This window comes from Camarhynchus parvulus, chromosome Z (genome assembly GCF_901933205.1).
Source record: "Camarhynchus parvulus chromosome Z, STF_HiC, whole genome shotgun sequence".
In the NCBI taxonomy this organism is placed as follows: Eukaryota; Metazoa; Chordata; class Aves; order Passeriformes; family Thraupidae; genus Camarhynchus; species Camarhynchus parvulus.
In genome coordinates, this window is record NC_044601.1 from 1,437,597 (window position 1) to 1,456,324 (window position 18,728).

General features: G+C 36.4%; 1 protein-coding gene across 1 annotated transcript in view; it reads right to left on the reverse strand.

Moving 5' to 3' along the window:
* Nucleotides 1-18,728, reverse strand: part of MAN2A1 (mannosidase alpha class 2A member 1) — a 106,642-nt gene that overhangs the window by 74,015 nt on the left and 13,899 nt on the right. Inside the window, exons 3-6 of the mRNA XM_030968006.1 lie at nt 12,362-12,506; nt 4,150-4,321; nt 2,275-2,402; nt 742-915 (exon numbers count right to left, since the gene is read on the reverse strand). Coding sequence (XP_030823866.1) covers nt 742-915; nt 2,275-2,402; nt 4,150-4,321; nt 12,362-12,506 — 619 coding nt within the window. The remainder of the gene's footprint in view (nt 1-741; nt 916-2,274; nt 2,403-4,149; nt 4,322-12,361; nt 12,507-18,728) is intronic.

An 18,728-nucleotide genomic window follows, 5' to 3' on the forward strand; every position in this document is an offset into this window, starting at 1 on the left:
CAAACAAGATCAGAATGTTCTAGTGAAGCACCAGTTGATTGGGAAGGACAGGAATAAATGTTAGGTGTGTTTTACCCAGATAAAACTTGTCATTTTCAGAATTTTAGATGTAATAAGACACAATAATAATAAACATCTTTTAAACTTTGAGTGGATTAAAACAACAACTTTAAAAAACCAAACATCAAAATGAAACAAAGAAAAAACCAAACCAAAAGCCAATCACCTGCCTGTCATTGCCTCATTAATACAATATTTGAATCAGTTGAAATGTTCCTCCTCCTACACTTTATTTCCACATAGTAGGAAATAAAGGAGTAGGAGGAAGAAGAGAAGTAAAACTAAATAAAAGAATTTTTCACCCTTTTTACTTTTGCAAGGAATATGACAGAATGGAAAAAATAAGAGAAGGTAAAAGCAAAAATAAAAGTGAAAAGAAAGGAAGATCAGAGGAACAATGGCAATTATATCAGTTTTGCATTTAGTACCTTTCCTAACTCACAAATATTCTCATTTCCCCTTCTGTTATTCAAAGAGGGGGAAAAAAGAAAAAAAATCTCATAAATTTAAGCTAGATGAAAGGCTTTTTTTTAAACAGAATTGCAAGTTTAAAATTTTCAGGTCTAGACAAACTCTGCTAAATCTTGTCTGTAAATATTTCCACAGTACTTATTCAAGTTGTCTTCATATTTTACCTGTGTAAATTAATAAAATAAATTGACATAAAGGAAGAACACATACCCCAGTTCTGTCTCCAAAAAAATTCTAGTGTCTTTTGTGTTGCAAAATGTTTTTTAATTGAATAATGCACTCTCTGTATAAGCATTTTGGAAAATCCTGTGCGCTTCAGAAGGTAGGCCATTGTTGGTGAATGCCCAAATGGATCAATTGCCCATCCAGACTTTGGTTTTACTCCTGTTAAAAAAGGAAAAAGCTTTAATTTTCACTCAATGAAAATTATTCCAATAATTCAAATGAGAGTACTAAAGATGACATTTCCAAGATTATATACCCAATTAAGTGTTAAACCTTCTGCAGAGCCCTGGAGTTAAAAAACTAGAATTAAACAGTTAAACAAACAAGCAAACAAAATATCTTATAAGTAAGGCATTCTAAAAAAGTTAAAGACTTTAAAAAAGTACTCACTGCTACACTGTTTCAAATTTGCATCAAATATCTTTATTCAGAATCATTAATTGATATAAATTCTCTTTCACTTAAAGTAGATAAGATATTAAGAGATATTACAATTAAAAAAGAAATGTGAAAGCAAATTAATAGCTGTGGATAGATAAATGCAATAGCTTGTTGAAATTTCACTGTTATTTAAATAATGTTAATCTTTTTTTTTTCCAGAACTAATTTTTTTAAATTTATTGGTTTGTTGATCAATAGAATCTTGTTTATTAATACTCTCTTTTCACTGAACTTCATGCTAAGTAAATAAAGGAGCTACATCTAACTCCTGCCTTTTATTAGGTCTTCCCTTCCCCATCCAATTATGCCAAGCTGTGTTTATGGAAATTGCAATCTAAGAACAACAGTGAAACAGCTTTCCAAAATCATTCCAGTTAATTGGGTGAAATAATGTCAATTTATTATTTAAATCACTGTACAAATATTTTCTATATAAAAAGGTTTCTCTCCTCCTATGGAACTAAACAAAAGAGCATCCCAAAGGCAGCAAAACAGTTCAGCCAATGTAACTGCAGTCAGCAATTCCTCCATTCTGACATTACGACGGGTTTAGGCTTTATAACTACAAGTACTACTGCTGCTACATATATATATATATATATATTCTTAAAGCCTTTCAGAAGAGAATCTAATGAACACATAATGAACACAGAGCAGGCAGAACAGATCCAAACACATAAAAGCAGTATCAATTTTTAAGTCATTTCAAGAATTTTGTCATGATATTCAAAAGACAGAAAAGGCAAAGGCTGTTTAGACCAGACACGGGATCTAAAATTCAGCATAACTTAGTGTTAGTATTTGGTTATGACAATATTATATGCATGTCTTACATTGATCAAGACAAAATGCTGTGGCATAAAATTGTTCAAATAACTTTGTCCAGGAACTTTTATCACCAAACATGAATAGCAAATACCAGACTTGATCCAAAAGCTTCCTGTAACTGATTTAATGTTTCAGGAAAGCTGAGCAAAAAGAGCCTTCTAAGCACCTCAGAAATTTAACAAAAAAAAAAAGTATTTTCTTACTGACTTCTTGTATTAACATAGTTAAATTTTAGATTAATGTACATACCAAGGTTCTTTTCTAGCCACTGATGCCCTTCTATCAGCTGGTCAATTATAGCAAAATAATGAGAAGAAGCTTCATCAGGCATGACCCATCCTCCTGTTACTATTTCAAATTGTCCATCTTTTATTAACCTGACAAATATATAAATCATATTCAGAATATTCCATATGAAAACACACTCTTAAAATCAATTTCAGTATACTCAACAGGCAATCAACAGCAATGTGATTCCAAAATCTAAATTGTTTTTGCTACTTCCATCACTGGGCTCTATTTCTTTAATCAAACAGGGAAAAAATGAACTGCTGAACAGTGAAGTATTTAATGTCCTTGTGCAAAGAAAACCAGTTCTACTGCATGTGATACATTAGATTTTTTTAAAAATCAGGAAGAAAGCTGTTTCCTGCACAGATTACAAAAATAAAACAAATGCACCACAGCACTGAAGGCCAACTGAGCAAGATGCTTAGACACTGCACATTTCAAGCACTGCTCGAAATATCTCCCCTAATATCTCCCCACCTTTGATCTAATATTCTTTTTAGAGTTTTAGAGAGCTGTTAGATCTTGGAAGTTTATTGTATTTACAAATGCTTCAGAACAACTCACTCATCAAAATGCCTTTTTGAACCAGGTCACAGGGTGACCCAGCCTCTCCATTGCCAGTGAACATAAAGATCACACTCCCAGCACCAGGTTGCCCCAACAGTTCCAGTTCTTACACTGTTCATCAGTGTGGAAGTGTTTAATGAATTCAAGAAAAAAAACAACAGTGAACTCATCAAAATTCAGTCCCATCACAGATGGCACCCATAAGAGTAATGAAAATCATGCAACAAAAATAATCTTAAGAGCAGCTTCTCCAAGTTTCTCCAGTCTTAAGTGCAGCTTAACCAATACCTGACTCGTCTGAAGAGAGGACATACTTCCCTAGTGACTGTCTTTTACTCTTTACTGTCATTTACTCTTTACTGTGTTCCAAGAGATATTTTTACGTCAAAAAACCACACAGCGGAGCTATAATACTCATCCACTGCAGATAATTTTTTTTAATAAGTAGCTTTTTGCCTAGATTCCAAAATTTCCACCTTTACCTAACCTTTGAGTCTGTGAAGGTCTCACAGACTTAATGCATCTCAAAGAGGGGCACAAGAAGGAGACTATCACAAGGATCAGCTAAGAACTGCCAAGCAAAAATAAGAAAAAAAAAGCCAAGCAAAAATAAGAAAAAAAATCCCCAATTTTTGAAAACTCCAAACTAGATCCATAGTGCAAGTTTATCCAAGCAGCCTGCTTCCTTATCTCAATGCCTAGGCAAACCTTTTATTTCTATATTCCATTTTGACTTGTGATTTCAAAAATGGCTAAGAAGAGCAAGCATGTAGAGTACATAGTACTTTACCATTAAAGCAGATGCATGATTTTAAAAACCCTTTGTACTAAAACACAAAAGAAACTCACAATTTTTATGCAAATAAAAATCACATCAAATCTTCATGTGTGTTATAAAAGAAAAAAAATACCATATATAAATAGCTAGAATGAAAGACGTACTTATTTTATTGAAAATTCCTTAGTGAGATTTCAAATCAAGATTATATTCGCTACTCCCTTACAATTTGAATGATATGTTCATAGTTGTACATGGGAACTTTCAGTGAAATTTTTAGACAACTCAGAATTTGCCTCCACTTTCCTGAGCAGATTCCTATTTTGCAAATGGGAGAAAACCAAACCAAGCCCAAAAAGTCTGAACTGAAGCAGTCAGTTGGTTTTTCCAGTAATTCCGCATCACAAGTGAAATCTCAAGTTTACAGTGTAGTCAAATGCACAAACTCTTAAAACAAGATACACAGAAGATAAATTCAGTACTCAAACCTTTTAACAGCATCTCTTTTTTGGCTATCTATTCCGTCCCACCATTTTGAAAAGTAGGAAACCTCAGACCATATAAATTTCCTTCGGTTGTCTTCTTGCAGTTTTATAACCATGTTATTTAAAATATGCTGTGTCTGATCTCTGAAGTAATCATCAAAAGTCTTCAGCCAACCTAGGAAAAAGAAAATATAAATGCAGCTTGTTTAGAGAACTAGCTTTTTAGTCTCTTTAGAGAACAGACCCTGAGAGAACTGGCTTCTTCTCACTCCCCAGAAAAAGCTAAGTAAAGACTATTCTTAAAAAGCTTTATGTGTCATGGACAGCTTGAAGTGCTAAATTTCCAAGGAGTTTCTTCTTAAAAACGATTACATGTTTTATTTTCTAAATGTATAAACATATGGAAATTATTAGACTTTTCACTTTCTAGTTTTTCTATACTTTGCATGGTAGAAAATTTCATCAAGAGACTACATGGACTCAAATAATTGTGCTTCAGTGAGATGCAAAGGAAAAAGAAATTTTAACCACATTTTCAGACTTTACGGTCTTAAATTACAATTTTTCATCCTCTTCATAATACCTGGCATTAGAGAGTATATATAAACCCTTTGTACTTAAACACAAAAGAAACTCACAAATTTTTATTCAAATAAAAATCACATAAAATCTTTCTTCTATATAGCTTCTATATATATTTCAACTATAGCTGAAAAAATTAAGTCTGTTACTTACTACTTACTCTAGAGTGTCACATTCCTACTCCTACCAGCTTTTGTCACGTATGCCCATTTTAAGATTTTGTGAAAGCTTCCACACTATGTGAAGACAGCACTCCAAATAATTACACTTATTTGTAACTCCACTCTGATTTACCAATTCATTTCTGCAGAGCCACTGCCTTTCTAATAGTGCCAGTCTGCTTATAGAATACAGAATTAGGCTGTTATGCAATGACATTATATTGTTTCAAAGAAGTTACATAAGTACAGAAACTTTTACTACTAAAAATAATTCTCAAATTTAGTTTAAAAAACCTTCATAATTAAATAAAGTCTGACTGTTGACTCAGAAAGGATATATTGTACTTTCTTTTAAGGATACAAAAACCCAAACATTCTTCTTAGGTAGATGCAGAAATACTGCTTTTAATTTGCAAAAGATTAAATAAAACTGTAACACTCCAGTGGAAAAGTTCTAGGTCATTCTTTTTTTCTTTTACAGATGTTTATCATCTAGAGGACTCATCACCTTTGATACAAATTTCCGTACAGATAGACAAGTGGGGTCTAATCTGTCTAAAAGGGGTAAAATGCATTATGTCAAGGTATTTAATATGAGGGCTTAAAGCATAAAATCAAAACATACTTTCTTTAGAGGAATGGAAACAGCTTAATACAAAAAAAAGCAGTAAATTACTGCTATGCAATAGTTTAAAGACTGAAAAAAAACATGATGAATAATCTGAATTTGTAATCAGACTTCTTTCTGACCTCTTCCCACTTCAGTCTGGGTTGGTTTTTTTAATAGATGCTTCCCACTCAAAGAATTGAGATCACATAGCAAATTATTCTTTCTCAATTCTCATTTACTTTTCAACAAATCAAGAGAATATTTTACTGATAATTACATCAAAAATATCCACATGTATTAGACTACCAATTTATAGCTTTATGCTAGAAATTTCTTCTGCAAGACAGTATTATCCTAGCACACAACTAAAGCAGGATAAATTAAAACCATCCTATGATTTTCCTGTACAGAAAAATATCATCATAATAAACTATTTAAAAATATATTTATATTGCACCAATGAAAGCAATTTACATTAAATTACTCTTCTGAAACATTCTTAAAAACATTAATACAACAGCCTAACTGAAACATTGATTTAAATGTCAAAGTAGCTGACAAAACAATACAGTATGATGCAGGAAGAACAGTGTTATAATGAAATGACTGTTTTGTTTTAACATACTCAGTTTATTAAGCTAAGGAAGATTGTAACATGGTAAACACACTGAACTGAATACACTCCAGAGAGTCCTAGGAAATTTTTACAGGTATGCATAGATTTAGCTGAAAGCCAACAGAAAGCCCTCTGAAATGTAAGCACCATACATCTAGTTATTTATGAATTGAACAGAACATTCTGCACTGAAAAAGGCCTATAATGATCATCTAGTCCAACAGCCTGACCACTTCTGGGTTGACCAAAAAACAAAAGTTGTTAAGAGCATTATCCAGCTGCCTCTGCAACAACATCCCCAGGAAGCTGCAGAGAGCAGTGAGGTCACTCCTCAGCCTCCTTTTCTCCAAAATGGACAAACCCCAACTCCTCAGCTGCCCCTCACTGGACAGCCCTTCCAGCCCTTCCACCAGCCCCACTGCCCTCGTCCGGGTGCATCCCAGTGCCTGCACACCCTTCCTCAAGTGTGCTGCTCTAAACCCCAAGACTTACAGAGACTCTTCAAGTTTGCATGGAGACATACAATAAAAATTAAAATATATTTTTTAAAAAAAGGATAAACAAAATAATGGATAAAACACTGTACAGTTGCTAGCTAGAGTATTATTTCACATCTCAGTCCCTAATACAACATAAGACTCTTCAAGTCAAGTTCATTTTGTGCTTATTCACAAACTAAGAATTTGTTCCCAGGCTGAAAGAAAAGGTTTACCAGCGCATTTTGAACAGGAAACTTCCAATACAAAGGCAGTTTACACATGGAAAAATTGCAATAGTTTAAAGCTGTGATTACCAAGACTAAGTATGCTATTAACAGCAAAATAACACTTGGTGGTTTAAAAGCACATAAAGCCCTTTGTCAACACAAAAATCACAATATCACAGAATCACTGAGGTTGTAAAAGATATCTGAAATTATCAAGTCCAACCTCTGACTAACCACCACCTTATAAGTCATACCATGACACTGAGTGCCACATGCAGTTTTTCCTTTAAAACCTCCAGGGATGGTGACTCCACCATTCCAATGTTTAACAACCCTGTAAACAAGAGAAAAAATACTATTGTCTTTCATATTATTATGCTAGGCTTGACTTAATACATGTTGAGGACTTTGCTGGATACTTTCATTTTCTGCCAGCCTATGTGACAACAACAGAGGGTACACACTGCTGAGCTGCTTGCCTTTTGATCCTCTCTCTCATGCCTGTCCTCAAAAGTGTGGAAACTTGCTCTCTCTCCCCATCTCCATGAGGTTTATCATCATTATGCAGCTGTTTGTTTAATCGATTTTTTCCCCCACTGTAATGTAAATTTACTTGGCTTGACAGCAGACTACAAGAATCATGTCTGAATATCAACACAACTCATTGCTCTGCAAAAAAATCCTGAAACATTTTATTAACTGATTTGCCACTATTCCTGTCTACATTTTCAAGTTCAAATTCTTTCTTGAAGCTCTATCCGCTCCTTGCACTAGAGAAAGGCAGTCTTGTGTCTTAGCATGGTTGACACAGATGTAGAGATAAAGGGAACCTTCCAGGACAAAATCAGAACAGAAGCTGACAAATTAGCGTTATTCAAAAAGTAACTTTATTAAGCAAAAGCGCTTAACAATTTGATCATGACAGGGATCACAAATCCATTTCTAGCAAAAGCATTTAGGTGCTGCTTACATACACCTGTAAGACCCCTGGGGTGGTTTTTTTACATTTGCATTTTTGTCTTTTGGTTTTAAATAACTATTGAAATAAAACCAAATAGGCTTTTTAATTGCTTACTTCCACAAGTCACCCTCCACTATTTAAGAGGAAATGTGCCTTTAGAAAAATTTCTTGTTTCTGATGAAGTCTGTTTTAATAAGAGGCAGATCATCTCAAGAATTTCTGAAATATTATGCCAGTATATACTAGACTAGTGCATTTTTTATAGAAGTTTGCATCTCTGATTTACTTTTCAGGAGATCATAATTAATTTCACTGAGTCTAAAATTCACCCATCAGTGACACTTCCTGCAACAGAAGAAACTTGAGTAATTTATTTATTTTATGTCAGTATTAAATAAAACCAATAGATTTCAGCTAGCACTATACAGTTTTCCAGAAAAGAAAAGCATTCTCTTTGCAAATATATTATTGGAACATCAGTTCTTGGTCTTCAAAATGTACACCCAAGTTAGTAAAAAGTATCTGTAATTTTTTTTCTTCTTTTTTTACATTTATGCTTGATTGTCAACTAAATAGAGCTCCTGTGAGAAGACTTAAGTGACTGTTTTGACAGCTGAGGAAGTAAAAAAAAGTGTCATAAACTGTGAGGATATTCTTGTTCTTAAAATTACATCCAAGCTCCACAAAATACAAACAAAAACCACAAACAAGCAAAAGGACATGAAGCCATGAACTTCTTACCTCTAAAAGAGCTCTAAAGAACTTATCATGATGTGCATGTGTGTTTAATTGATCATACTCAGGCAATAACAACAAGGCAAATACCAGAAATAAATCCAAAAGCTAAGTTTCAACTTACATTTTAGGATTACACATGAAAATAATTTGGCATTAGCTCCTTTCTAGATTCAGCATTTTTATAAGTCCTTATTTTAAAGCAGTGAACACACACATAATTTTTTTTTAATTTAGAAGTACTGCATCATTCTATGATGTAAAATACAGAACTGACATATAAGTTAATATTTTATGGATGTTTCTGACATAACACTTTACTGCTAATTTCACCAAAAAGTATCTTTTCAACAAAGACTCACAGCCAAGACTGTGAAAAAAGCTTGAAAAACCCGATGGTAAGGCAATCTCAAATTAAAACTGAAAGCTGTGTAAGATTGTTTTTTTCATTTTTCTGTTTCACATAGTCAAATCAGAGAAAGAAAGTCCCCTGAAACATTGTGTTAGAGCATTCATTCTGATTCAAAAGGAATTAGGTAGATGAGCTTCTTGTTCCTGCAAAATATGTACTAAAATAAAATAATGAAGGTAGATGAAAACACACTGAAATTAAAAAAGTAAGACATTGTATTTACTTTTCCAACAGCATACCTTAACTTGTAAAAGATCTCTGCTTAAGGTAAAGCAAGAATGATTTGATTTATCAGGCTTAATTTCATAAGCATAACTAAAAACTCAAATGATTGCACATTTCACAAAAAGTAAAATCTGCCATGATCCATGAGGTACTAGCAAAATTATAATTAGACTTCTTACATTTTATGTCCTGTGCAAGATCTGGTTTTGCTTTTGTACATATCAAATCTGCTGCCATCATAGCTAAGATCAAAAGGAAATTTCTACTGATGAGCAGTCAAAAGTGTCCTGTCTGTAACAGTTCTGTTGATTTCCAAAGGAACTGCACCTCTTCTGCAAACACAGAAATACTGAAATGTAAGCCAGGAATAAAGCTCTAATTTCCCTCATTCAGCATGTCAAGAAAAACTTGTGAACTGCCCATTTCTTGTATTTTGGTGGGTCAGACAAGAGCTTAAGCAATGTCTCTCCTGGTGAAGAAGTCACCAGAAAAACACATCCAGACCCGGTCAACAGAAAATGTACGTGAAACTCCACGGTGTATTAACAGCATCAAATTTTATGGTTAAGTTTTCTTATATCTTAACACTGACTTGGGTCTATATAGATTTCTTCCTGAGAAATGGAGACTGTCTTAAATAACAAAAGGTGATTAACATGAGTGGTTGTAAGGCAAAATTACCAATGTCATTGATAATTGATGAAGTGCTAAAAAGCAGTGTTTAGTTCTGACCTTTGCGCCCATACACTTGCATGTGGGTTGAGAAGCAGGAGAAAAATCTACTTCAGTCACTTTCAATTCCACTTAAGTGCTGCTTATACTAGATCTGTAACCACCACATTCAGCAGTGAGATACTGGTACACACATATTTTAGAAAGCTCACGTCTCAATTTTAAAATAATTTAATGAGTAGCCATTACCAAAATTATTACAGATCAATAGATGCCAGAGGTGACTTTCCCTCCCTCCAGTCATATCCAAAACTCGTCTTCCAAGTCCATCTGTGCTGGCTGGCAATCTTGCCAGCCCTGATCTGAGCTCTCCCCTTTGCATTTCAGCTGCCTCCTCCACTCCAGGCAGCGACAGAACACCAGAGCTGAAGCAGGTGAGAGCCAACATAAGGGCTCTGCCAGCACAGTAGGTTATATGCTCACTCCTTAATCTGCTCCTGACAGAATTGCCACCTATCTGTGATAGCTCACACAACAACCAAACCTCTCTCCATGATTTAGGATTAAGCCACGCTACTGAGGCGCTCAAATCTCTATCAGCTGCCAGCAACTAAAGCAATTGTGCCACTACTGATCAAAAGTCTGAAGGAGACCCACTCTCAACCCATTTTCCAAAAGGGAAACACTTTAGCTACTGCAGAGAGAAGCACAAAGATCCCAAGTTTGCAGGTCATGGTTAAATTCACACAGAAGCATTTAACCCAGATTTAGCATCACAAAGTGTTTCAGAGCACTGGCACATTCAGTCATCCAAAAAAGAAGATGGAACTTAAACCCACCACCTTCCCTACTGATTGTGTTTCACAGATTCACAGAGTGACTTGGATTGCAAAGGACCATGCAATTTCCAACCCCACACTATGGGCAGGGATGCCACCCCCTAGACAAAGTTGTTTCAAGGCCTTTTCTTTGCCTTTGAGCTACGCATTCTCACTAGCATAACTGGTTATGTGAAAAGTTGAAGAGGAAGGAGCTTCAGATGAGAAAACATAAAGTCTAAGGAGAATTTGAAGCTTCTGCAGCTAATATATCTTTACTGACCCCATTTCTTGGTAAATATCTTTCGCATACATTGAAATCACTAGAACCTGCAGAAAAAGTACCTCATGATGACTTGAATAGACACTGGTGAAGTTATCAGCAAATCTCTTCACAGCTTACCTCAGGATATTTCCCTGCAGCTCCTAAACCTCATGTGCCTGAGCAGTTACCTCAGCCTACACTGTGCACAGGGTGTTTGCTCAGTTCAGGTAAAGACATTCCAGGAGGACAGATGTGACACCAGGCCACTGGCCTCTCATGGACTACCAACAGTCCTGTACCAGTCAGGATGTGATCCCAACAGCTTCAGCAGAAAAAAGGGAGACAGATAAACTCCACACCCTATTCTAGCAGACCCAAGCGAATGAGAAGTTCTGTATATTGCTTTTTGGATTGCTTTGATTCATTATGCGCCAGAGCTGCTTCTTTCAAGGGAAGTCTTTAGGAGAACTCCAGCCAGAGAGGAAATAGACAGACGTGGGCTCAAAGATAGTTCAATAAATAGGCAAATCTACATCTATACTGTGATTATTTGCTCTGAATATTTTTACCATATCCATACTGCATTAATTTACCCGCCATAACAGGACAGTAATATAGTAATTACACGTTCCAGCATTCATTTTGTTTGAAAATGCTATACACGTGCAAATAAAAGCCATTTATGTTTATACCTTCACTCAGATCCACAGTACTTCATACAACAAATTAAATTTTAGAGACATATACAGTAGTAAAATTTAGTATCACTTTAATTGTGGCTTTCTATGACAACAACCAGTGCTCCCAGCCTCTCATGGTCAGTGTACATGTACCAGGACCACAGTGCAGCAATATAATTCACTTCTTGGTAAATTTTATCAAGAAATCATTCCAAAATAAAGGAACATTTCTGCATTTGTTTATTACACAGTAAACCCACTTGGGTGGAAATGAAATTATGTAGGTATACCTAAATTTCTGTTTAAATCTAGACTTTTCATTATCCCACTATAGTTGGGGGTGTGCACAAAAAAAATGTGAAGGAAGTGTCAAAACCTTCTGATTTGCCATTGTCACACTTCTAAAAGCACATTTAGCACAGGCTGAGGATTAAATATCTATGACAGTCCAAAAAATCAAAATAAGAACTGATGGTACTTAATGCAGCAATGTATAAACTGAAAGTGTTACCAGAAATTCATCACTTTTCAATTTCAACACTGAAGTTCTGCTCCAGTTGATAAATTGAGTAGACATACAACTTGTATCATAACAGTTGTCATTGGAAGTCAATAGCACTTAAATTAAACATCTGTTTCACTGCCTTGCTAGACTTAAATCTAACATATTAACTGGTATGTTTCAAAAAAATCCAAATCTTAACAGAAATGGCAATGCATTTCCTAACTCAAAAGTCTCTAGATCCTCAAATCAATTCAGTTAACATATTACCTGGATCATTATGTGAGTGAGGCACAACAAAAACTTGAAGTGGTTCACTGTCCCATTCATTTTCATTGTATGTGATATCAAATCCTTGTTTCCAAACGCCACCATCTGGATTATCAAAAGGAAGAATGTCATAGACATCCAGCATCTAAAAAAGAAAAATTAAAGGAATATAAAACATGAATTCACAGAAACAGTTCTGCTATTAAAAAACAAAGCTGTTTTCACCTAAAATGGATCAGCTTGTTCATTACAGAGGAAGGGATGATGTGCCAAATGAATAGAAAACTGACAAATGAGAGCAACTTTGAAATCACACTAGGACACCCAAGACACAGCTGCCAGGAAGAGGAGCATTTGGCAGGCTCTGTTTTGAGAAAACTGACATTGATTAGATAAACAGCAGGATTAAGAGGCTTAAGTCACAAAAATTATGGCAGCTCACAATGGTATTGGGCAGGAGGATATGAAGAGGATTATACAGAATAACACAGTACACTAGACAGGGGAATGCAGGAAATGAAGGAAATAAACTGAGCAAGAAGTAATGACAGCACGAGAGAGATAGAGGCAAACATCAAAATCACAAAAAGGAACTGAAAGAAGCTATCAGCAAAAACGTCGATAACTACAGCCAACTGCTATAACAAAGCTTCTTATAAATTTCCTGTTCCCCGGTACACTAAGTGTTCAAGGAAGGACATATTTCACTTGTCAATGCAAATAAAAAGGTTACAGACAAATAAAGCAACTCTAGAATTACTGTAACAAGTTCCTAGGAAACTTAGGGAACACCATATAGCTTCAAAGAGAGTCTACTAATATGAGATTCAAGAAAATGTTTTTTGTAAGGCTCTGGTTTGCTTTTAAGAAAGAAAACAACATACAAACATGAATTGACATCAGACAATCAATTCCTGACATCCCCATTCAATAACTAAACTTTAATCAGTTCCAAACCTATGTTAGAATACAATTGTACACCTGACAAACTTTCTACAAAACCCAATACATCTATACAAAAAAAGGACTCCTATAGCAGTCATTCACTACTTCAACACCACAAGAGTTAAACCTTCCCAGCGGTAAGGTGCTTCCTGTCCTGCTAGGAAAACATAAAACAACTACAGACATCTGAAACAAATATCCAACTAAAGAAATTAATTGCAATAGTTGACTTTGGCCTCCACCCAGCTGATCTCTCATTTTTCCTCATCAACAGAACATGAGGAGAAATATAAAATATTATGGGTGAAGACAAAAACAGGGAGGTCACTTACCAATTTTCATTACAGGAAAAACAGACCTGACTTTGGGAATATTAAATTAATCTGTTGCCAATTAAAATAGAGTTGGACAGTGAGAGATAAGTTCATGATGTTTCCTCTCTGTCATTCTCTCCTTCTCACATGTTTTGCCTGCTCCAGCATGAGAGCCACAAGCCATGGCATGTCAGGAACTCCTCCCGTGTGGATCCCATACAGGCTCCAGTTCCTCCTGAAAATATCCATCTAATATGGAGAGATCCTGCACAGGTTTCAGGGAAACTCTTTCTCCACTGCGATCTTCCCAACCTGCTCCAGTGACTAGAATGCTTTCTCTGCTTCCTTCATCAAGGACCAGGGTGTCCATAGGATGGTTCCTCCCCTGTTTTTAGCATTTAGACTGTCAGGCAGCATTTCACCCTTTCTTAAAACCCATTCTGCCAGAGGTACTGACATACTTTGCTGATGGAGGCTGTACCCCCTGGTGGGTCTGGAGCTGTGTGTGGCTCAGGCCATGTCTGCCCTCTCCTCATAGATACTGAAGACCCTCTCTGCCAACACCTGGACACCTGCACCCAGAGCATTCCACCCTCATCTCTGTGAAACGCTTACTTAAGAACAGTCAATAAAATATATATTCATCACTTATTCTTCACAAACTTCATTGACATTAACAAAAAATCCCCAACATTTCCCATACTAAAATCAAAGTGACGTAAAAATCCTAAGAAAGGGAATTTTTTACAACATCCACACATAAGGTAAATATCTCCACTCCTTGCCCTTTCACTTCATAAGAACAACGAAAGAATCCCCATAGTTATTTCACTCTGGCAATGTTCAGTCCAAGTTTTGGCCATACCACTCCCTATCTCTTAATCCACAAGACACAGATTCTGGTGCTTAGAGGAAGAGCAGTGGGTTGACCTTGGATGGGCTGGAATCTGACAGCCAGAAAAGGTCAATCCACCACAGGCCTTTAGCTTAAGGTATAAAGGAAACTAAGTAATGTAAGAAGGGAAAACAACTCAGTAATCCTACATCTAGCAGAGCCGCAGCTGGGCCTGCAATGTGCGCTAGATGCCTAAAACCTGTGAGGGATTCCATGCACACCAGGCATCTATGGCCTGTGTGAGATGATCTTGTCACATCACTGGCTCCCCAGGATTGCTTCCATCTTTGGACAATATTGATAAGTGGAAAACACAGGTGCAATATTGAACATCTGTTCATTCTGTACAGAATGAACAGATGTTTGAAGGGCCCAAATAAGGTTTATGCTGAAGCTGGCTAGCCTAATAGCATATATTCTTAGATACTTATTAGGCTAATTTATATATTAGATAAATAACAAATAATATATAATACAGATAATATTTCATTATTTAATATTTTCTAAAGCCTCAGTTTGAAGAACTGTATTTTTTCTGTGCAATACAGTGTTCTGAAGAAAATGTAAGTGCATACTTTGTAAATTTGCCAGTTAAAAATAAATGGCCTTAATACTGATAAACTTTTTGGACATTCCAACCATGAAAATATGATTTGATTAAAAAGTAGTAATTCATTTAATTCCACACATTCCTACGAGTTTTTCTTATGGATGTAGTCTGAATTTAACAAGCAACTTTCTGCACTCTTAAAGATACTAATTTTTACAGTCTTAACATTGATCATTTTTTTCCCTGACATCTACCGCTTTACAGCGATTTCAAACCAAGCTGATATGACTATGAGCTCAAGAGACAGAAACTGTGATTCAGGAAATAAGACTTGGGAGTCCCTGACCCATCATCTAGACATGTTTGCTGCCTTGCAAAGCCCAAATCCTGGTTATTGTAGAGGAACTGCTGAAGCTTATCCAACTCAATGGCTACTATCCCTTGTTAACTTCCATGTGGGTATCAGTGATACTGCCAGAGGCAGCACAGACTGCATAAAAACTGACTGCAGAACTCTGTAGGTAATCAAGGTCACAGGTGGTGTCCTCTTCTATCTACCAGAGAGGGGGATAAGACTGTGAGAGGAGGACACTGCTAGTATAGATAAATAATTGGCCTCAGAGTTGGTGTTTGGGGTTCTCTGACCCTGTTTTCAGATCTGTGTCTGCTTGGGAGAGATGAGAGCCAGCTAAGGGCAGCAGAGGTACCTTTGCCAGGAAGACAGCTGAACTATTAAGGATCTTCTGGCTAAAAATAAAAGGGGACTGAGAGAATCAACAGCAGCCCTTTGAGGGAGTAACTGCCAGGAATGATGTGACATGGAAGGATTTTGACAAAAAGCATAATATAAGAAATCAATAAACCTGGATCACTTCCAACATCTGTAGACAAGCAAGGAAGTACCTACAAGGCACAATCACACAGAAATCCCCAAACTCCTTCCTGGGAAATCAGCATGCTGGAGCGCCTCTCTGAAGGCATCCTGGCCTGCATCAGTGACAATGTGGCCAGCACAATCAGGGAAGTGATTGTCTCTTCTGGAAACAGGGCCAGCTCAGGGAATACCTAAACCAGCCAGACAGATCTAAGTCCATGGGCCCTGGTGGGATGCACCCATGAGTGCTGGCTTTTGTCACTGCAAGGCCACACTTAAAAGGCTTTGAAGGATCGTGGTGATGAGGAGAAGTGCCCAAAGACTGGAGGAAAGCAACATCACTCCTGTCTTCAAGAACGGCAAGAAGGAGCACCCAGGAAACCAAAGGCAGAGCGAGCAGAGAAGGTGGAGCCAGCCTCTGTCCAGTGGAGCCCAGAGACAGGATCAGAGGTGATGGGCAAACACTGGAGGTTCCTCCTGAATGTCAGGAAAAGCTTTTTCCCTGTGAGGGTGACCAAGCACTGGCACAGGTTGCCCAGTCAGGCTGTGCACTCACCATCCTTGGAGACACTGAAAAGTCACCTGGACATGATCCATGACACCTGACTCTTGGTAGCCCTGCTTGAGCAGGTGGTTGGACCAGATGACACCCAGAGTTCCCTGGCAACCTCAACCATTCAGATTCAGAGGTTAATTAAAAGCAGTTTAAAAAAAAAGACAAGAAAAAAAATCAAAATCTTCCACCGAAATCAACTAAAGTCAGATCAGGCTGAAATCTCTACACTTACGAAAAAAAATCTAAAAGACAGAAGTTAAATCTTTTTTGTCTTTCATACAACATCATCCTCAGTAGGAATTGTCCAAATGATTAATTACAAATTGCATCACCACTCGAACAAGTTACATGATTGCAAGTGACGAATAAATTCCAAGCCAGTCAGCAAAAGGCAAAAGATGTTAAAGAAAGTATTTCACGGAGATATTTTAGATTCACACCTAAGCATAAAATACTGACATAGCAATAAAGAACTTTTTATAAACAGTACAGACAGAAATTCAAAAAGGATGCCTGTCTCCATTGTGGCTGCTTCAGAAGACAGCCATGCTGCTACAAGATTTTTATTAAAACATTGAGAAGGTCATCCATTGTCTTTTTTCTACATGGGCTTATTCTTCCTCTACACTGAAGGACTCAAACTGCTGAAATTATATAAACCTCATGAAAACATCATAACATCTTAACAGTGAATACTTAAATACTGCTCAGAAGAAATAAAAGCATATATTGTGCCTCTTCAAAATCACCTTTTCAAAGAGTGATTCATGTCTCATTTCAAAAAGAGTAACATTACTAAGCCTGATGTTAGATGCTTCAGTAGTTGAAATGGACAAGAGGAGGAGACACCTCGCGGTATTATTTAAAAGACCTTCCAGCTCAGCATGATGGCTGTTGAGAATTCCATCTTCTCTGAGCACAAATGCCAGATACTTCTTGAACTACTAAAGTGAAAAAGCATCAGGTCATATCCATATTTAACCCAGTCATCTTCATTTTTGTGGGTTTATTACCTGTCTCTATTATTTATCTTTTGAGAAAAAAAGTACACATTAGTCTTGTACCTGACTCAAATTACAGCATTCTCAAATCACCTTTATTTTCAGTTTCCAGTTATGTTAGTTTTCTACCAACGTACAAACAGCACAAGTAGAAGTAAACAATTTCTTGATTTATAATTCCTCCATGGAAAAAACATCCTTCAGCTGTCCCATATGAGAATCCTTTGGTGTCATGTTGTTAGCAACTCGGTTTTTCTGTTTTATGAAATCACGTATCTTTGAGTAACAAATCTAGCAATATCTCACTGTATCATCACAAGGTTTTTTAATCCATATTTGAATATCTTCCTACAGCGGTTTCTCTGTTATGGGAGACTACAATCCACTTCCATGATTTATTCAGAGGAAACTCTTTTGCCTTCATTCTGTGAGGTTATTTTTTTATCCAAACACTTAATCTCACCTATATTAGCTCTTACTACTTTCCAGTCTCTCATATGCCCACCTGAGAGACAAACATGGGAGAAGTAATGTAAAAATCTGTGCCTTTAAGTTAATATTTACAAACAGCAGCAACTAACACATATTTCTTTCAAAAAGTGCTCAAAATAATCATTGAAAATGTCTCAAATAAATTAACTGAGCATGCAGAATACATCAGGGTTGGTAAAGTATTGAATAGTGAAACTGCTTTTAGTTGTACTGTTTAGATCAGTGATTTAGATCAGCTTGTTAACATGGTGCTAGAGGAATTCTGCTAAAGCCAAGGTCTTAGATTCCATAACTGAAATGCAGTTCAGACTCACAGGGTGAGAAACTGTGTACAGAAGCACTATTAAAGTGACTTAATGATGGCAGTGAATAACCTGCTGAGCAGAGGGTGCAATGCAATGACACAGAGAACATCAAATCCCTCCTCCCTGCACAATAAAGAAAGGAAAGTGTGAGCAGGGGAACAGTGTGTTTGCTTCTTATCTACGTGTGAATATACATAAAAACAAAGAAAACTATCCAAAAGCAGTACAGCTACAACAGACCCCCATTAGGTAGGTAGTAGGTAGTTGGGTGATAGCAGGTGTATATTCTTGTATTCTTCGCGTGTGAGGCAAAAAACAAAGAGCAGTTTTAGAAAACATGTTTTGCCTTCCATTCATAACAGGTTAACATGCCCCAGAATTTAGGGTAACATATTTTATCTCAAAATTCATTTACTGGAACTTATTTTTAATGCA